Raw genomic sequence first — 22,018 nt, forward strand, 5'->3', positions numbered from 1 at the left:
TTGTAGATCGTACGGAGAGAGACGTTTTCATACCTAAATTGGACCCTAGAACCGCCGGGAAGTTGCCAGAGAAGCTCGAGATGCCGACGGTGGTTGAATTCGTGGAGGACGTGGTTGCGGCGCGATTCAAGCCTTAATTTTTTTTGCAGGTGGAACCGGAGGTGAGGATCGGTGGAGAGAAGGTATCCCCGAGTGCTTGCGTCGTCGGAGACGTAGCTTGGACGACGGCAAATTTCCGAAAGTCCAAGTCATCAATCAAGCTTTGATGCGGCGACTGGCGGCGTGTAGCATTCAAAGGTTGGAGCTGGAGACCGTGCGGTGCCTTTAGGACTGGCGGTAAGAGCGACGGTGGCCGGAGATGCGAGATCGGTAGAGGAGATTTTGAGAGGGAGGGTCGAGAGAGAGAGAGAGAGAGAGAGAGACTGTTTCTAAATTCTGAAACTAGGGTTTCCCAAAAACATCATTTTATACATTTTCCAAATTCGGATACCAACTTCTATCGATAATGACTTTCACATATGACGTCCGATTAAGGTGAATGACGTGTCCACGAACTTGTATCGACGAGCAATGGAATAAAAGTTAACTTCCGAGTCACAGAAACGTAACGTTTTTCAATTTAAATTTTCCAAAGTTGGTTTCATTTCTTTTGACATGGACGAGGAAACGAAAATTTGTTTTTTATTAAATTTCCATGTTTAATGACTTACATGAATTCATACAAAGCCAACCCGAAATTCGGGGTATTACATTCTACCCCCCTTAAAGGAATTTCGTCCCGAAATTCAAGTGCTCTACTTAACAAACAATTGTGGATATCTTGTCTTCATTTCCGACTCTAGCTCCTAAGAGGCATCTCCCTCATCATGGTGACTCCACAACACTTTAATTAACTCCACCTCTTTCCTACGAAGCTTCTTTGTGTATCTATCCAAAATACGAACCGGCTCAATCACAAAGGTGGCATTCTCCCTCACCTCTATCTGTGATCAATCACATGTCACTCATCTGGTACATACTTCCTCAATATGGAAATGTGGAAGATGTTGTGAACACCAGACATGCTCGTAGGTAAAGCTAGTCGATAGGTCAAATCTCCTACCTTATCAAGAATCTTAAAGGGATCAACATACCTCGGAGCTAACTTTCATTTCTTGCCAAATCTCACGACGCCCTTCATAGAAGAGACTTTTAGGAACATATGGTCGCCAATCTCGAACTCGACATGTCTCCTCTTTAAATCTCCATAGCTCTTCTGTCTACTCTATGCTGTTCGGATCCTATCTCAAATAATCGAGATCTTCTCCGAGGTTTCCTAAACCACTTCAGGACCCATTAGTGCTTCATCACCAAGTTCGGCCCAACAGATATGTGATCTACATGGTCTACGGTAAAAGGGTCTCATAAGGTGCCATGTCGTTGCTAGAATGGTAACTATTGTTGTAGGCAAACTCAAACAACCTCAGGTGATCCTCCCAACGTCCTTTAAAATCAAGAATACAAGCTCTCAACATATCCTCCATAACCTGATTCACCCTTTCTATCTGTCCATCAGTTTGAGGATGAAATGCTGTACTCATATCCAAGGTAGTACCCAATGCCTTCTGTAAACCGCCACAGAACTTCGAAGTGAAACGTGCATCACGGTCAGAAACAATGGCTCGATGAAGTCTCACTATCTCGTCCACATATAGATTTTCTAGCACATCCACTGAGTACTTCATTGATACTGGAAGAAAGTGTGCCGACTTCGTCAATCGATCGACAATCACCCATATTGCATCGTGACCTTTCTTGGACTTAGGCAATCCTGTCACAAAGTCCATAGAAATTTGTTCCCACTTCCAAAGAGAAATACTCAATGGCTTTAACATGCCAGCTGGTCGCTGATGTTCTGCCTTCACCTGCTCACAAGTAAGGCACTTTGATACGAACTCTGCCATGTTTTTCTTCATCCCGTTCCACAAGAATTGTCTACAGAGGTCTTTGTACATCTTGGTGCTCCCGGGGTGTACTGTATAACGAGATCGGTGTGTTGTATGAAGGACATCCTCTTTGAGATCTGCACAGTCTGGAACACACAATCTTGTCCCAAACATCAAACCTCCATCGGATCCAACTCTCCACCCAGATGGACATTCTTCAAGCGAATCCACCACAAGATCCGTCAACTTAGCTCGTGAGAATCTATCTTGTGCCTGACTTTGAATGATCCTTGAGATTAATGTAGGTTACACTGAGACACTACCAGGAAGGACCATTGGTTCTCTTCGTGAGTGTACAAGATTAAACTCAAATGCAGTTTCGAGCATAAGTCATTCTTGTACCATAAGAGAAGCTATCATACCCCTCGGTTTCCTACTCAAGGCATTGGCAACCACGTTTGCTTTTCTAGGGTGATACTCCAAGGTGAAGTCGTAATCCTTAAGAAGTTTCATCCATCTCCTCTGCTTCATATTCAATTCCTTTTGTGAGAAAAGATACTTCAAACTCTTATGATCAGAAAAGAGTTGAAATTTCTCACCTTATAAGTAATGCCTCCAAATCTTTAAGGCAAAAACAACTGCAGTGAGCTCTAGATCGTGAGTGGGGTAGTTCTTTTCATGAACCTATAACTCTCTAGAGCCATAAGTAACAACATCTCTATGCTGCATCAACACACACCCTAAGCCTTGATATGAATCATCGCTATAAATGACGTAACATGTCAACACTGGTGTTGTAGTCAATCTAGTCTTTAGTTTGTTGAAGGCCTCCTCACATGTTTCTGTCTACACAAACTGAACACGCTTCTTAGTCGACTTGGTCAAAGGCGATGCAAAACTTGAAAACCCTTCAATGAATCTCCGGTAGTAACCTGCCAAGCCAAGGAAACTACGAATCTCTGTAGGGTTCTTTGGACTACTCCAACTTTTCACTGCCTCCACTTTTGATGGGTCTACTAATACACCATCCTTTGAGACTACATGCCCAAGGATCTTAACTTCTTCCTTCCAAAACTCAACATTTCTCGAGTTTGACATACAATCTTGCTTCATTTAGAGTTTGCAGGATAATTCTCAGATGTACCACATGCTCCTCTTGGGACTTGGAATATATCAGAATGTCATCCACAAACAATATGACAAACTCATCCAAGTACGGGCTAAAGATTTGGTTCATCAAACTCATAAAAACAGCAGTGCATTCGTCAGACCAAAGGGCATGACAACAAACTCATAGTGTCCATACTTAGTCCTAAAAGCCGTCTTTGAGATATCTTCTTCCTTCACCCTGAGTTAATGGTAACCGGATCTCAAATCAATCTTAGAGAATACCGTAGCCCCTATAAGCTGATCAAACAAGTCATCAATTCTAGGCAAAGGATACCTATTCTTGATGGTCACCTTATTCAATTCCATGTAGTCCACATACCCCGCAGAAAACCATCTTTCTTTTTCACGAATAAAACCAGTGCACTCCAAGGTGAGACACTAGGTCTAATGAACCCTTGGTCTAATAGTTCATCTATCTGCACCTTCAACTCTTTAAGCTCTTTCTGCCCCATCCTATAAGGTGCCTTTGACACAGGTGCGGTATTGGGTACAACATCTATGCCGAAATCAACAACTCTCCGATGAGGTAAACCAGTTATCTCATGAAACACCTCACTATACTCAGATACTACAACAATGTCTGCGATAGTTACTTCCTGGTCCACAAAGTCTACATGTCCCAAAACTCCAGAATATTTTCCATGTAAAGATTATGGGAATGTTGTGCCTCAAGCTCAACTGATCCACTCATTCTTAAAAAAAAAAAACAAATCCTCAACCGATCTACTATTTTGTTTCTTTCAACATTTTACCTTTCAGTTATTACCGGTCTGACTTTTCTTTCTTCATGAACTAACACCGGTCTACTTAGCAAATTTCTTCCATATTGTGCATCATTAGTAGTAACACTCTCCCTGTCAAAGGTAAATGAAACAGTTTATAGCTTAAATATTAACTACTGCAACTGTTACGGGAGAGCATTACTTACCCTTTCTCAATTACATGGCGTACATATATGGAACCTAATTTTTTGTTTCCAGACAGAGACTTCGCTCCAATTAACGGCGGCTGACATAGCTGAGGCCCAGTGTCCTCCAATTTCTTAGAAATCTTCGAGCAGTGTTCTCCAGCTCTGCTTTCCTTTCTCACAGCAAATTTATTTGCTGTGGAATCACTGCAGCAAGTGAAGAGGGAAAAACATAATCAAATGCTATGATACTACTCCTCAAACATGATGTTTTATTTAATATTATCTACACATCATGAACATACTTACTGAATGCGATATTGACTCTTTTCGTCATATGCATTCAGAGAAAAGTGAAAGTTCTACATTAATTAATTCAGACGTAAAAATGGTGAAATGGCCTATGTGATCATGACCCGCATATGAAAGACAAAAAATTCCTAGTACAATATCAAAGTGATTGTTTTGAACAATATAATCAATATCAAAAGGGTTGCAACTTGTAACTGTTCACATATTTCTCTAACCTGGCCTGTGTGGACAAAGGAAGTATCAAAGTTGAGTTTTTAGTTCCCTCAATACTTCTGATGTCATGTGGCATCTTCCTTGAGATTACTGAAGTCGAATTCTCTCCATAATCTCGATTGCCATTCGATGGTTCATCATTTTCTGTCAAAGTATCACTCGCTGAGATACTCCTATCAGCACTTCTCCCCAAACTACCAATGTCTAGTGGTGATGAATTTTCGACAGGTGAGTCTTCATGATTAAGAGCATCTCCTATCATCACTTTGTCATTATCAGCTTCTTGTTCACTTGAAATGGCAATTACCTTTTCGATCTCAGGATCACCACCATTCTTTCCATCTACACCAGCATCCCCATTTGAATCATGAACTCCTACAAGTTCAGCAGTCAGGTCATGTTTTGCATGTTCAACGTAAGGTTCTATGGACGCCTTCATAGGTAAATCACTCTGTTGATTTGACTCTTCTGTGCTTTTAGACATTAATTTTTCTTGACATCTTGGACCAGGTGGCAATTCTGGATTCCTAGAGCTCTCTGACTCTCATGCACAATCATTTATGGAATCAGTATTCCCCGGATCAACTAACATATTTTCAATCTTTGATGTGGCCATTATCTCAGATAGACCATCAAGTGTGTTAATCCTTTCAGCTAGATCAACTTTAGAGCCTTCAGACCCAGCTCCATCAGGAACAACCTCTTTGCTGCTATCTTGGCTCTTAGAACTCTTATCTCTTCTGGACAAAGTTGAATCGAGATCAAAACTATCTAACCTATTAACAAGAAGTCAGAGGTCAGGTAACTTTAGTAAAGTCAGAGTTATTACACATTACATAGAATTACTACAAGTAAGAACATCAAGCTTACTCATTGAAATCAAACGAGAATTTGAAATGGTCTTGTTTCCCTTGAACACTTCCTCTGGAAGGTTCTTCGGATCTTCCCTTAGTTTTTGCAGCTTTTTTGGGAGGGCTTGATAAATCAAGGTCTGACATGTCAACTTCCTTGGTTTTTGCAGCTTTCTTTGGAGGGCTTGATAATTCAAGGCCTGACATGAAACCTTCCTTGGTTTTTCCATCTTTTTTGTGAGGGCTTGATAAGTCAAAATCAGACATGTCCATCTTGAAAGATGATATCTTGCTGAAGTCACTGTCTAGATTGAAATCCATGTCCCTGAACAGAAAGATTGTAACCATCGTCTGGAATTTGGACCCACACATGTACATAACAGGGGAAAATATGCAAAAAACAAATTGTAGAAAACATTTAAACCCAAACTCGTATCTTGTTTTAGGACTTTCAATGATTCAACCAGTTAAAGCACAAGAGATCAAAGTAACTCTCACAATAGATTTTAACAATCAAATGGAAGTATGTGTAGTATTTGTTAAACAGAAGAATTTATAGCACTTACAGCTTATCAAAGTCAAACACTTTTTTCTTGCTTTTGGCCCCACTATCAAAGCTGAAATCCATCCCATCATCTTTCAATACTGACATTGGTTTCCAGGAGCCAAGGAAATCATCACCAATTTCCTCATCTGTAACCAGAAGGAACAGCGGCATTAAGTTCAGCAACTAATTTCAATGAAATTTTCAAGGCTGGTATTCTAGTTCTACATACGTGTAGCATCAAATGGAAAAGGTTAAGTTAAGGGAAACAAAGAGACTACCTAGAAATGAGTTTTTTTCTTCTGATCAGTAGAGGATAATTTTGCCTTTGATTGTTCCACCATTTGCACAGCCAAATAGATATTTATAATCTCTGCATACAGACAGCAACTTGTCATTGTGGATACGGAGAGAACCCATTTACAGTTATCTTCTACTTTACAAATTTATCATTGCTATCCATATCACTAACGATAAGTCCATAACCTCATTCTAGAAATGATGTCCATTTTCAATAACCGTTACACACACAGCACTAACAACTCTTGAGCTTAACTGAGATAATTAAGGAGAAAACAGTGACAGACTGACAGTATGACATATTTTCTTGAGTCGGCAGTCAGCATTCATATCAGGAACAAATTATGACAAGCTCATGAACTTGTTAAAAAAAAAAAGAATTTGGAAACACAAACCCCAGGCTTCATCAACAAACTAGTGTAAAAAATATTAATCGTTACGCAGCTTTTCATTAACTTATCTAACAAGCCTCTGTATAGGACATGATCATCTATCAGAAAAAGAAAAACACACAATTCAGTGCAGAATTCGAATCGATAACAAAACAGGCAAACCCTAACTCGGAACAGAATCGACTTTTTCATTTCAAAAATTAACAGCACATTACAGAATATAAAGCGTGTAGACTCCTACTTTTCATCTCTCATACCATTTCATCTCCAAGGATTTCTTTTAGAGTAATTCTACAAGAGATATGGTAGATCTCAAAAATTCAAAATTTTAAAGGTACTGATTGGGTTGAAACTTGACAACACACCACAAAGGTACTGATCCAAAACTCAAATATTATATACTGATATTTTAGATCTACATATAAGATGTGTTTTCGCTTCCTCTGCTTTATTTTTTATTCTTGATATCCAAAGTTTCATGGTTCAATTAAATCCAACACCACGTATCAAACGCGTTCAATTTTGACAAGGTCTCAACATCAGTATAGACATATTGAAGAACATGGATAGTATTGACTTCTTGAAAAAGATAATCATTGATTCTTAAAGTTTTGTGACAAAAAAATATAAGCCAAAACAAAATAACTTAGATGATACATAAGGTCGTCGAATATGATTCCATGTGGCAATACAATATGTTTGTGATTTGTTGAAACGATTAGATTTAATTTGTGGTATTCTTGATTTAACTAGGAATCTGGTATACGTACTCTACAAAACATGATTTAGACATATGTTTTTGAAACCACATCTTGTGGTATTCTTGATTTTGTTACGTTGAACTTTGGCTCCTCTGTCTAATCCAGCAGAGCTAGCTAGATAGGGAATATAGTATGGACATTGATATGTAATTATGTGCACGACAGGAAGACAAAGGCATGTGATGATTCACAAGGTAATGTCCCTAGACCAATAGGACCCAATGCTAATTTCCTCACCACTCCTTTCCATATACCTTGGGATTTTCAGCATACTCCTTCATCATCTATTCATACCATGCATTGGTGATGAAGTCCAACATCAGCAGCTCAAGTCGATCTATTCCTTCCCGACAAAAGAAAGAACTCTTCCTCTTTGCACAGATTCAGTTTTCTTCCTTGATCTTCCACCGAAGAAAATATATAAGCCATGGGGTTCCGTTTACCTGGGATTTCTAATGCCAAGAGAAGTCTTACTAGATCTCTATCTGCTTCAAAAACCATAGATTTCCCAAAAGGTTACCTTGCAGTCTATGTTGGGAAGAACCAGAAAAAGAGATTTCTTATACCAATCTCATACGTGAATGAGCCTCTTTTTCTAGACTTGTTGAATCAAGCTGAAGAAGAATTTGGATATGATCATCCAATGGGTGGCGTCACAATCCCATGCAGTGAACAGACCTTCCTAGATATCACTTCGCGCTCGAGTGAATAAGGGCACACTATTGAAAGTGCAAATTAAAGAGATCCCAATTCATATGCAAAATGAAGCTAATTCAGTCATGGGCCGGGTCTAGCTGGAGCTGCTCGTGTTGATCGAAATATGCTGTAGTTAGGAGCTGCTTGAGAGCTGACGAGGAAATTTATCAACTCTTGCCTGGAAGCAGAAAAAGGATTGTATAGTATCTAATTCTCTGGATCCATTGAAAACAGAAGTTTTCAATCCAATTTTGAATTACATGACCGTCAACATCTGTCTATTAACATCATGTAAAACATTTTTGTAATCCTCCACTGGAGTTATTTGATAGATTAATATACAATGATTGATCTTGATTCCACTTATGTAATCTTGACTTTCATTATGTTATTTATATATGAAAACTGATCGTCCATACTTAATCACCAAAAATTCAATTCGTGTTGTAGGAGAATCTGTTAGGCCAATGAATGTGACCTCCTTGGCTCAGAAGTTCCTACGGGGACTTAGGCAAGAGTACAAGACCATCATATCAGCACTTTGTCTGTCTACCACAGAGCTGATGTATGAGAGTGCCCTGAATTTGAAATAGTCGAATAAGACTCGAGGAGGAGATGTAGAGGCTAGGGATACTAGAGGAAAAGGGAAGGCAATCAGTGCACGCAGTGGGTCTGCGGGACCGAAAAGTAGATCTTGGAAGAGGCCGAGGACCTATTACTAAACTCCAGCTAAGACGACATCTCCATCTGTTAGGGCTGCACCTGTCAGACAGTTGTCATTAGTGAAGTGTTTCATTTGCAGCAAAATGGGTCACTATGCCTCAGCTTGCTTGAAAGCCGAGGATGGAGGGATGTTTCCGGTGTGGGCAGACGGGACATATAGCTAGGGACTGCATCCGACCTCAGCAGGGTATACATGAACATCAGCAGAAGCAGTTACCTGCGGGCCAAGTTAGAGTGTTTGTAGTGGGTCAGCGGGACACAGGAGTGGAAGATACCTTATCTATTTTTGACTACCTTGCTAGAGTACTGTTTTATACGGGAGCATCACATTCTTTTATTGCCAGTTCGGTAGTGGAGGTGTTAGGTTTGATCCCTACATCTCTTGGAAGCTCTTTATGTGTCACTTCACCTCTTGGAGTGTTTCTTGAGCTTAAGACAATCTGCAAGGCTTGTCCTATTGTGATCGGAGGTAGAAAATTCTCTACTTTCTTGATAGTGATTCCGGACCACACCTATGACGTGATCTTAGGAATTGATTGGTTGAGGCCACAACATGCTTTGATTGATTGTTTTGACATGGTAGTGTTTTTTCATAGTCCCGGGGAGACGGCTTTTCGTTATCGCACCTCAAGTCAGATAATGCTATAAGGACAGGAGTCTTGGCATATGTGGAGTCGGTGGATAAGGAGGTAGTTATCGCATACATTGTTGTGGTGTCCGAGTATAGTGAGGTGTTTCAGGAAATACCGCGTTTACCTCCTCAGAGAGTTGTTGATTTATGCATTGATGTTGTACCCAGTACAACGCCTGTGTCGAATGCACCTTATTGGATGGGGAAAAACGAACTTAAGGAGTTGAAGGTGCAGATAGATGGGTTATTGGACCAAGGGTTTATTAGACCTAGTGTCTCACCTTAGGGTGCGCCATGTTGTTCGTGAAAAGGAAGGACGGTTCACTGCGGTTGAGTGTGGATTATATGGAATTGAACAAGGTGACCATCAAGAATAGGTATCATTTGCCTAGGATTGATGACTTGTTCGATCAGCTTAGAGGGGCTACAGTATTCTCTAAGATTGATATGAGATCTGGTTACCATCAACTCAGGGTGAAGGAGGATGATATCTCTAAGACGGCTTTCAGGACCAGATATGGACACTATGAGTTTGTGGTCATGCCCTTTGGTCTGACAAATGCTCATGTCGTTTTTATGAGTTTGATGAACCAAATATTTTAGCCAATACATGGATGAGTTCGTAGTAGTGTTCGTTGATGACATCCTGATATACTCCAAGACCCAAGAAGAGCATGTGGTACATCTAAAAATTGTGCTACAAACTCTAAAGGAAGCAAGGTTGTATGTCAAGCTTAAGAAGTGTGAGTTTTGGAAGGAAGAAGTTAAGCTCCTTGGTCATGTGGTCTCAAAGGATGGCGTTTTAGTAGATCTATCCAAGATGGAGGCAGTGAAGAGTTGAAGTTGTCCAAAGACTCCTACAAAGATTCGTAGTTTCCTTGGGTTGGCAGGTTACTACCAGAGATTCATTTAAGGATTTTATAGTATTGCTTTGCCTTTGACCAAGTTGACCAAGAAGGATGTTCACTTTGTGTGGACAGAAACATGTGAGGAAGCCTTGAACGAACTAAAGACTAGATTGACTACGGCTCCAGTGCTGACAATTCCCACTAGTGGGGGTGGTTATCTCATTTATAGCGATGCTTCGCATCAAGATTTAGGGTGTGTGTTGATGCAGCACGGAGGTGTGATTGCTTATGGCTCTAGACATTTGAAGATTCATGAGAAGAACTACTCCACTGACGATCTTGAGCTCGTTGCAGTTCTTTTTTCCTTAAAGATTTGGAGGCATTACATATATAGTGAGAAATTTCAAATTTTCTGATCATAAGAGTTTGAAATATCTATTCTCACAGAAGGAGTTGAACATGAGACAGAGGAGATGGATGGAATTCCTTAAAGATTATAACTTCACTTTGGAGTATCATCCTGTAAAGGCAAATGTGGTTGTTGACACCTTGAGTAGGAGACCGAGGGGTATGATAGCTTCTCTCATGGTTCAGGAATGCCTTATGCTTGATACCGCAGCTGAGTTTGATCTTGTGCAATCAACAGGAGAACCAACAGTCTTTCTTGGTAGTGTTTCAATGCAGTCTACACTAATATCAAGGATCTTTCACGGTCTGGCACAAAATAGATTCGCACGAGGTAGGTTGGTAGATCTAGTGGTAGATTCGCTTGATGAATGTCCATCCGAGTGGAGAATTGGATCCGATGGAGGTTTGAGGTTTCAGATAAGATTGTGTCTGCCAAATTGTGCATAACTCAAGGAGGAGGTACTTCATGCAGCACATCGATCTCGTTATACAGTGCACCCAGGGAGCACCAAGATGTATAAAGACCTTCGTAGGCAATTATGGTGGAATGGGATAAAGAAAGACGTGGCTGAGTTCGTATCAAAGTTCCTTACTTGTCAGCAAGTGAAGGCAGAGCATCAGTGACCCGTTGGCATGTTGAAGCCATTGCCTATTCCTCTTTGAAAGTGGGAGCAAATTTCTATGGACTTTGTGACAGGATTACCTAAGTCCAAGAATGGTCACGATGCAGTATGGGTGATTGTTGATCGACTGACGAAGTCGGCACACTTCTTCCGGTATCGATGAAGTACTCAGTGGATGTGTTAGGGAAGTTATATGTCGATGAGATAGTGAGACTTCATGGTGCACCTGTGATGGGACATGGACAACCAATAATCTTTCTTGGTAGTGTCTCAATGCAGCCTACATTAATCTCAAGGATCATTCAGGGTCAAGCACAAGATAGATTCTCACGAGCTAAGTTGGTAGATTTCGTAGTAGATTCGCTTAAGGAATGTCCATCCGAGTGGAGAGTTGGATTCGATGGAGGTTTAAGGTTTGGGACAAGATTGTGTACTCCAGATTGTGCTGATCTCAAGGAGGAGGTCCTTCGTGCAGCACACCGATCTCATTATACAGTGCATCCAGGGAGCACCAAGATGTATAAAGACCTCTCTAGGCAATTCTGGTGGAATGGGATGAAGAAAGTAGTGGTAGAGTTTGAATCAAAGTGCCTTGTCAGCAAGTGAACGCAGAACATCAGGGACTTACTGGCATGTTGAAGCAATTGACTATTCCTCTTTGGAAGTGGGAACAAATTTCTATGGACTTTGTGACAGGACTGCGTAGGTCAAAGAAAGGTCACGATGCAATATGGGTGATTGTCGATCAATTGATGAAATCAACACACTTTCTTCCAGTATCAATGAATTACTCAGTGGATGTGCTAGGGAAGCTATATGTGGATGAGATAGTGAGACTTCATGGAACTCCTATTTCTATTATTTCTGACCGAGATACACGTTTCACTTCGAAGTTCTCGGGTGGTTTACAAAAGGCTTTGGGTACTACCTTTGATATGAGTACAGCATTGCACCCTCAAACTGATGGATAGACAAAAAGGGTGAATTAGGTGATGGAGGATATGTTGAGAGCTTGATTTTAAAGGAAGTTGGGAGGATCACCTGAGATTGATTGAGTTTGTTTACAATAATAGTTACAATTCTAGCATCGGCATGCCACCTTATGAGGCCCTTTACGGTAGACCATGTAGATCACCTATCTGGTGGGCCGAAGTTGGTGATAAAGCACTAATGGGTCCTGAGGTGGTTCAGGAAACCTCGGAGAAGATCTCGATTATTCGAGATTGGATCCAAACACCACAGATTAGACAGAAGAGCTACAAAGACTTAAAGAGGAGACATGTCGAGTTCGAGATTGGCCACCATGTGTTTCTAAAAGTCTCTCCTATGAAGGGCGTCAGGATTTTTGGCAAGAAGGGAAAGTTAGCTCCGAGGTATGTTGGGCCTTTCGAGATTCTTAAGAAGGTAGGAGATTTGGCCTATCGGCTAGCTTTACCTAGGATCATGTTGGGTGTTCACAAGTGTTAAGGAAGTATATACCAGATGAGTGACATGTGATTGATCACAGCTGCATTGAGGTGAAAGAAAATGCCACCTTTGTTATCGAGCCGGTTTGTATTTTGGATAGATCGACCAAAAAGCTTCATAGGAAAAAGGTGAAGCTAGTTAAAGTGTTTTGGAGTCACCATGATGAGGGCGATGCCTTTTAGGAGCTAGAGTCCGACATGAGGACAAGATATCCGCAGTTGTTTATTGATTAGAGCACTTGAATGTCGGGACGAAATTCCGTTAAGTGGGGTAGAATGTAATCCCCCGCTTTTTCGGGTTTGATTCGTATAAATTATTGTAGATTATTAACTTAGAATTTGAGTAAAAATCGCAATTTTCGTTTTCTCGTCGATTTAAAAGGACATGAAACCGATCTCGGAAATTTAAATTAAAAAACATAACGTTTTATGTGACCTGAGAGTTGACTTTTATTTCGTCGCTCGTCTCTGAACATGTTCTTCACGGAAGTTGTAGAACTTGTCAACATGAGTTCGTGGACATGAGGTGCACCTTAAATGGACGTCGTATGTGAAAGTTATTATCGACAGAAGTTGGTTTCCGATTTTGGAAGGCTATAAAAGGACTATTTTTTGGAAACTTTCCAAAAAAATCAATTTTCCCTGGTTTCTCTCTCCTCTCCCCCAACTATCTCTCCCGTCGCCGCACGCTCCTCAGAAGATCTCCCTCCTCTGGCCACCTAGGCACGATTCCACCGGCGGTGAGGTTCGAATCGAGCCGCTTCAGCTCCGATCTCCTCTCCCCGATCCGAGACCTTGCAGTGGCGATTCCAGCGGTTTCTGGCCGGCTTGAGATGAACTGAAGGTATAGTTCTGTCTCTCTCCTTATGATCTACGTTTTTGATGTTGGGAGTTTGTTGATTTGAGGAGTTTTGGTCGGAGGTGGTGGTGGAGCGCGTGCCGCCGTCTTTGGCGGCGCGTGGGAGTAGCAGCAGGTGGCAGGAACCAATTAACGACCGTGGACGGCGTAGGAAGTCAAATGTTGGAGTTTTGACCGCTGCGTGTGAGGTCACGCACGTCGGTATGGGCGGCGCATGAGCCCCACACGCTGCTATTGCGGGTGGCGTGTGAGTGCCAGGCGCGGTTGCCAGAGGGTGGCGCGTGAGCCCCACGCGCACCAGTAACTTTACGAAGAGTGAGTTCGTTAACAGTAAAATATGAACATTGTTTTAACGGTAATGCGTCGTGGCCTGTGAATTATACGTATCGTTTTCTAAGCAGTTTATCATGTTATTAGGGGATCGACAAAACGAGTGAGAGAATTACTCTCGGTGTCGTGGAAATTGCTACGCAGGAATTAAAGTGAGTAATTCTTACTATGACGAGTCTACCCTTGCCGGTGACTCATATTTACGTTTTCATAAAAAGATTGACCTATGACATGTATATAATATAGTGGGTTGTGTATGTGTATATATGGTAAATACGATACATATATATGGGTTGGTATATTATATACTGTTACGTTTTTATTTCCAAATGAGTTTGTATTGTGGCAACTATATTTATAGTATTGAGCAAGAGTCACTTGGTTGTATTACAATAAACATGTGTTGATTGTTATATTGTACGCGGTTTTAAGATTGAGTCTTATTAAAACATTTTCTGGTCTTCGGATATTGTTCGTGGTAATCGGAACCGAGCCTTAGCCGAGTGTCGGTTATGATTCAGTTAGAGCTCTAGTATGTCTGCCGGTATACTGCATGATGGGTAATAGATGGGTTGCCTGGGTCTCATGAGTACCCATGTTTTTGTGTGATATTGGGTAATAGATGGGTTACCCTGTAATCGTCGGTGTACTGCATGAGGGGTAACATATTTTCAGATATTGTTGGACAACCAGATAGGCCGTTCAGTGTCTTATGAGTACATTTATCTTTAAATGTTATTAGTAATTTCTTTTGTACGCGATGTGTGTTATACTATTGGTTTACTCATACGAGCTGCAAAGCTTACCGGGTTTGTGTTTACAATCTCGGTGCACCTATTCGATGGTGTAGGGGATAGTTCTGCATGTGTGGATTAGCAGAATTGGAGGACTTATTATGAAGATTGTCGAAGTTTATTTCTTTTATTTGTGGTTAAGATTAAGAGAATCTTACATTTCCATTTGTCTCCTAAATGCCCTACCGTGCAATATGTTCCTTTAAACTTATCTTGCTCTTAAGAAAATACTACTAGAGTGGCGCCGTGTGACCATTTAGTTGAAGGGCTCACCTGTAGTGGGGTGGTGGGAGTGGGTAGGAAGAGAAGTTGACATCAAGGGTACTCTGGACCCTACGAAAGCAAGGTTGGAAATTTAGTATATCAACTTCATCAGCTAGCAGGTTCAGATACTTATTGTATGTTACGTGCCTGTGCTAAGGTTGTACATCCTTTCACTCAATGTGTGTTATATAAGGAAATACAGTTATGACCTGTTGGAATTCGGTTGAATAGTGAAGTTCGTTTCTCGATTCGCCTTATTTCTTTAGGGTCTTGTTCTGTAGAACATCTAGTTTTGTATTTGATCATGGATGGTTGAGTTGTGGTTCGTCTTGAGGTGTGTTATTATGCTCATTGTAAATTTTCAGACACGATGAAGTTATATAACACCATGATAGAAGAGAAGTGAGTTGTGATCGCCTTGTGGAGGTATCATAAAGAGGAAAATTATGGGGCAAGGTGAATAGAAGTTTTAGGAAGAAGTTAAGAATTAGTGGCTGAGTAGTGCGCGTAAATTTCGGGACGAAATTTCTTTAAGCGGGGTGGAATGTAATAACCCCATTTTTTCTTCCCCTCTCTCCGCACCCGCGCCTTTAGAGGCGAAAATTTTCTTCCGACCCGACTGACTTTTCTGGCCGACTCCGGCAGTTTCAGGCGACCGGGCCAACCTAGATCACTTCGTCTCCTCCTTGTGCGCCTCCCTATGGTGGTGGATCGTGGAGTAGCACGCCGGTTTCCATGCATCGAAGCCCGGAAGTCGACCCGGAAACCCGTCGGTGACCCGGTTGTGTTCTTCAATTTTTCAGCAAGCTCCGGCGAGTTTAGGATTCACCACCAGTCTCAAACTCCTTGTCTCAACGTCGTCAACAACCCCTGCAAAGATTTTGAGTTAAATCGAAGGGTAAGAACTCAAACCAAGAAATTTCAATTTGGGTTCTTGATTTGAGGTTTTTCGGAAATTCTGAAATTGGAAGTTTTAAGCTTTGATTTAGACTTTGTTGTGAACTAGGAAGTTGTTAGAAATGTCATTTAGATTGTGGTGGTGAAATTTAGTGGTCATCGGTGGTGGTCGGAAAATGGTGGCGCCGCGTGAACAGTGACTATGAATAGTGGTCATGAACATTCATGTGAACAGTACTATGGAAGTGTTCATGAACAGTGTTATAAAACAGTGATACGACCATAAATGTGAACAGTTTTAGTAAAAACAGTAAATGTGAACAGTGTTAGTAAAAACAGTACCCATGAACAGTATTTTGTGAGCAGTGTTTTATGAACAACATTTAGCTGTACTGAAATCGTCACCTGATATTTTACGTATCGTTTTCTAAGCATTTTATCATGCTATTAGGTGACCGACGAAACGAGTGAGAAAATCACTTTCGGTGTCGTAGAAGTTGCATGTGGGAATAAAGGTGAGTAAACCTCACAATGATCATCATGATCGAAGTAGTGTTATAATTATTGAATTTAGTTTGAGTTGTCACCATAGTCGTTGCATCACTAGTTTATAAAAATTATTTTAAAAATATGTTTTTGTTTAAATTATGTGAACTTGATCGTCTACGGTTCATGGGTAAGTGAAACGCTATTTTAATAAATGATTTTAAAAAGGTTTTAGTGATTATGGACTATGGTGAATGTGATTAAATCTCACTATGACGAGTATACCCTTGGCGGTGACTCATATTTACGTTTTCTTAAAAAGATCGAACTATGACATGTATATAATATAGTGGGTTGTGTATGTATATAAAATGGTAAATACGATACATATATATGGGTTGCTATATTATATATTGTTACGTTCTTATTTCCAAATGAATTATACTGTGGCAATTATATTTATTGCAAGAGTCGCTTTGTTGTAGTACAATAACATGGGTGGATTGTTATTGTACGTGGTTTTAACATTGAGTCTTGTTAAAACATTTTCTGTCTTCGGACGTGTTTTTTTGTCTTCGGACGTGTTGGCAGTATCAGAACCTAGCCTTGGCCAGATGACAGTTACGATTCAGTTAGAGCTCTAGTCTGTCTGCCGGTGTACTGCATGAGGGGTAACAGATGGGTTAGGTACTTATGAGTACCCATATTTTTGGAGATTGGGTAACATATGGGTTGTCGAGTGTCTGGCGGCGTACTGCATGAGGGGTAACAGATGAGTACCTGGGTCTCATGAGTACTCGTATTATAAATGTAATTTGGGTAAATAGATGGGTTGCCTAATGTCTCATGAGCACTTATATTTTCAGATATTTTTGGCCATCCATATAGGTCATCCTGTGACTTATGAGTGCATTTATAATTAAATGTTTTCAGTATTTTTTTTCTTATATACTATGTGTGTTATACTGTTGGTTTACTCATATGAGCTGCAAAGATTACCGGATTTGTGTTCACAATCCCGGTGCACCTATTCAATGGTGTAAGGGATAGTTCTGCAGGTGTGGATTAGCAGAAATAGTGGGCTTTCTCTGAAGATTGTCGAAGATTTCTTTCTGCTATTTGTGGTGAGGATTAAGTGAATTTTACATTTCCATTGGTTGTGTATTATTCAAGTTGACTGAGTCATGTTGTGGACTCAGTTTCGATATACTGTTATGATATAATAATTTCAATATATTTGAGATTGTTTTAGAGTTTTCATGACTTCGAATTCAAATTTTTATCATTCGAAATTCCGGATTGTGACAAATATATTGTAGACATATTTCTTAGAGGGGAGATGAGTTGCATGTCCTGTACTCGCAGAATTAACAGCAAGATTGTTTCTTATCTGTTATTAGAAGTAGGCTGTTCTGTTGTTAGTTGTCATCACCAGTCAGACATTTTCAAAGAAACATTGCATGTGATACTTGGAATTTCAAGTTCTTACGGATCCTCCTCCCAATCTCCAGACAAATCACTTCACATAGTTTTGTCATGTCTATAGGCTCAGAACAACGCAAGTTGTCATTACTATTTTTATTACGTCTGGAACTTATAATCATCTTTACCAACTCTCAATATATCATACTACCATTTGAGAAAAATATAGTATATATATATATATATTATCATGGAAAGTTTCCTCTGAATATTTTTCCTGCAGAAATGACATGTCCATATTATAATTCATGGTACAGTTTGCTCTTTAAAAATGGATTAGAAACATTCTACTAGCTATAGCAAGTACTCTCATATCCAAGCTTATACAAATTGGGAGACCTCGAATTAGACCATGTTTTGTTATGTATTTGATGTCGTACTGTAGACTAATATCAGATAGTCAGATACAGATGTCCGGTTTATATGGTTATTTATGTTTATATTCATTTTTTTGGGTCTGTTTTAATGATAGAGGTTGAAGCAACCAAATGATGATATACTCTTCTGGGAAGTATGCTTCCAAATATAACGGTCTGAACCAGAGATTGGCATGGTTGCTCCTAATCACTTCATGTGTACTGCCATTCTAGCTGAATTGGATTTTATCAAACCTATTTGAGATTATTGCCAAAAAAATAAAAACAAAATTACCTATCTTTTAAGATTCTAGCTGCCATTGACCAAATTTGAATGTTTGTGTATATGCACATACACATATGGACACACACACACACAAACGATCATCTTCTGTATTAGTTTTGCTTTCTGACTTTCTGTAGTACATTGTTTTTCCATTCTACAATTCAGCTGTTATATAAACATGTTGAGTAACAACTCATGAACACAAAGTTGTCCCTTTAGCTCTCATTTGAATTTATGCAGAATATTTAGACATTTGAATCATTAATAAAATGGCTATAATATTCTGTAATGTGTCTTTAATAAAAGCATGCATTCATTTGGGGATTAATATTCTAAGAGAGCAGCTACAAGAAACAATATAAATAAAAATTACAAGACAAAAATATGAGTAAATATGTGTTTATATATATTCCCAGACATTTCCGGGAGAATGACCAAAAGAAGTTTACATTGTGTGAGAAAGACAGAACTTAATCATCTTTCATGATTTGAGTTTGCACTTGTCATCCTGATTTTCGGCAAAAAGGCTTCAGATATGAATATATGATCACGGCATTCTTCACCTTTCATAAACTTTACATCTTGGTGCTCAGCTCATAGCCAGATATGCAGCTTGTTTGTGTCAGCAAGAACTTCTGCAATCAGGCCGGGTAGCCGATTTTGTTATGAACTTAAATTGCAGATTCCCTGCATTCAAGTTCAATTATTTAGTCACTCAAGCGTGCAGTCAGATCCAGAAAGGTGTGCTCACTGCAGGGGATTGTGATACCTCCCATGGGATGATCATATCCAAATTCTTCTTCAGCTTGACTCAGCAAATCCCGAAACACAGGCTCATTCAAGTACGATATCGGAATCACAAATCGCTTCTGACTCTCCCCAACATAGACTGCAAAGTAGCCTTTTGGGATATCTAAGCTCTTCGAAACTTTTGAGGCAGATAAAGATCTAGTGAGACTTCTTTTGGCGTTAGCAATTCCAGGCAACCGGAAACCCATGGCTTCTTATGTGAAGAGCAAGACTAGACTAATTCAAAGATGGTAAGCTAAGAAACGCTTTGATGGTTGGTGAAGAGATTAGTTGAGTTGTTGATGATAAATTTGATCGATAATGTGCGTATATATAGATGAAGTTCGCTGCAATCATATAATGCAAAGTTGAAATGAGTGGTGAAGAGGCAGTAAGTTGGGCAGCAATTATTGGGACACTAGCTTCTGAAAAATCACAAGTGTTTGTCTTCCCGTTGACCTAACTGCATACTTGTGAGGAAACATTGTTTCCCTACCCCAAATTGATAACAGACAACAAAGGAACGGCCAAGCTAGCTTGATTTTGCAAAATGCAAATAGAGATGTTACCATCCTAAATTATGTGCTCTGAAATGTCAGGTGGTGGCTGCTATAGACTTGTATTAAGCGTACATCATATCTTCCAGAAAATGTACAGACTCAATAACTATAGATGAGCAAGTCCTTGAGAACTAGAAATGATTGAAGACAAAACCATGTGATCCTTCAAATTGTATGCAAGTGTGTTTTTGCCGATGCCCACACAAATAACTGGCCTATGTGAAAGAAATCAGAAAGCAAATATACATGGTGTATATATGGTGTACCAGATATTCACCAGACACATAAGAATCCATTTCGATCATCACATGGATATGTCTTTGAAGATATAAACATACAACCGAATGACAACCAACAAAGGAAAACCCTACTAATTATGAAAATGTGTCTGCGGTATCTCGAAAGGAGAAGATCAACCACCCTTTCAATCAGTACAGTGTTAAATTATAGAGGTCCACAAATTGGCCTTTCTTGAATCCCTGATCAACCTACATATATGAAAAACAAAGCCACATGGAAGGAAATTCATGTAGAAACATCAGGCAACCCAACCCTACATGAAATTTATGCAATGGGAAGACAAATGCATGTGATCCTTGATTTTTCGAAAGCAAGTATCTCGGAGGCGACACTTCTGCAGTCTTCACCACTTATTTCACGTACCTAACTGCTTTTCCAGATAGCCTTTCATCTATATATACACACAGGATCCAGTTTTCCATCACCAACTCAAGCTAGCTCTCCTTCTCAAGTATCAAATTAAGCTTTGTTTCTTTCCAAAAGTCTTTCTAGTTCATCTTCTTGTGCCATCTCAACCAGTAAAACAGAAGCATGGGTTTTCGATTACCAGCAATTGCTAATGCCAAGAGAAGTCTAACTAGATCTCTGTCTGGTTCAAAGAAACTAGATATCCCTAAAGGCTACTTTGCGGTCTATGTTGGGGAGAACCAGAAGAAGCGGTTTGTGATTCCACTATGGTATTTGAACCATCCTTCATTCCAAAATTTGTTGAGCCAAGCTGAAGAAGAACATGGATATGATCATCCCATGGGCGGTATCACAATCCCCTGCACTGAGCACACTTTCCTTGAACTGACTTCTGGCCTAAGTGAGTGAATGTACTTATTATTGAACTCCAATGAAGTGAATCTGAAGAGGAATTTGGATATGATCATCCAATGGGGGACATCACAATCCCATGCAGTGAACACACCTTCATGAATCTCACTCTACGCTTGAGTGAATGAACGAGTGCACAGAACGGAAATGAACATGAGATCGAAGTCATATGCAAAGCTGTGTCATGCACAAGCTCACCAAGCAAGACGAAGAAGAAGATCACAATTCTTGAACATCACCAATCCTTATGCGCGAGATCTTCTACAGTTTTGAAGCTACGTGTGAGTTGAGCACACCGAAAGTTTTGAAATGTACAAAGTTCACCAATGGTGGTGTGGCATGAATAATCTGAATCCTTGGACCAGAGTTTTGAATGCAATGTTAGACTCAAAGATATCAAATTCTTTGTTACCCTTCCGTAATTTTGAAGAGGCAAAAGCATTTATGTGCTCATCCGCTTTCTTATCTAATCTTTCATAATTGTACTATTGTAGCTATTGTGTTTGTTTAGCTCTCAGCCTCTCAAATGGCATCCAAATTATTTCACAGAAGTTAAGCCACATTTTGTTGGATTTATGTGTAATATCCCGGAAATTTATAATTATTTTCGAATTATTATTCGGAGATATTTAAATTGGTGGTGATCTGATTATATAGTACGAATGAGAAAACGAAAGTGTTTGAGCAATTTATATTTAGAAACGTTATCGTGAGGGGTTAAGAGTTGACTTTTTATCAGTTAGGAATCTCAGAAAACTGCATTCATGAAAGTCGTAGAATTCGTCAATACAAGTTCGTAGACACGCGACGCGCTTTAATCGGATGTCGTATGTGAAAGTTGTTAAAGAATATAAAAGGAAATAGAGGAGAATAAAAATAAAAAAATCAGTTTTTTTCTCAAAATCAGCTCGGTTACTGTCCACACGATTTCTCTTTTTGTTGCCGAATCTTTCTCCGGCCGTATCTCCGTCGTCCGACGACGGAATTGAGTGAGACCGGTGGCGTTGGAACCGTCGCTTCGTCCCC

The 22,018-nt window shown here is 39.9% G+C and overlaps 2 protein-coding genes and 1 pseudogene across 2 annotated transcripts; 1 reads left to right on the top strand and 2 right to left on the bottom strand.

The window, feature by feature from the left end:
- Positions 1-3,237: 3,237 nt before the first annotated feature.
- LOC126783922 (uncharacterized) lies at positions 3,238-6,320 on the bottom strand (annotated as a pseudogene).
- A 12,473-nt stretch (positions 6,321-18,793) lies between these two features.
- On the top strand, positions 18,794-20,989 carry LOC126783923 (auxin-responsive protein SAUR21-like). Its single transcript, XM_050509455.1, has 2 exons — positions 18,794-18,809; positions 20,724-20,989. The coding sequence occupies exons 1-2, from the start codon at positions 18,794-18,796 to the stop codon at positions 20,987-20,989; spliced, it is 282 nt and encodes a 93-aa protein (XP_050365412.1).
- On the bottom strand, positions 19,232-19,522 carry LOC126782981 (auxin-induced protein 15A-like). The gene has a single exon (XM_050508355.1). It carries the CDS (start codon positions 19,520-19,522, stop codon positions 19,232-19,234), a length of 291 nt encoding a protein of 96 aa, XP_050364312.1.
- Positions 20,990-22,018: the final 1,029 nt, after the last annotated feature.

Source organism: Argentina anserina, chromosome 2 (assembly GCF_933775445.1).
Source record: "Argentina anserina chromosome 2, drPotAnse1.1, whole genome shotgun sequence".
Classification (NCBI taxonomy): Eukaryota; Viridiplantae; Streptophyta; class Magnoliopsida; order Rosales; family Rosaceae; genus Argentina; species Argentina anserina.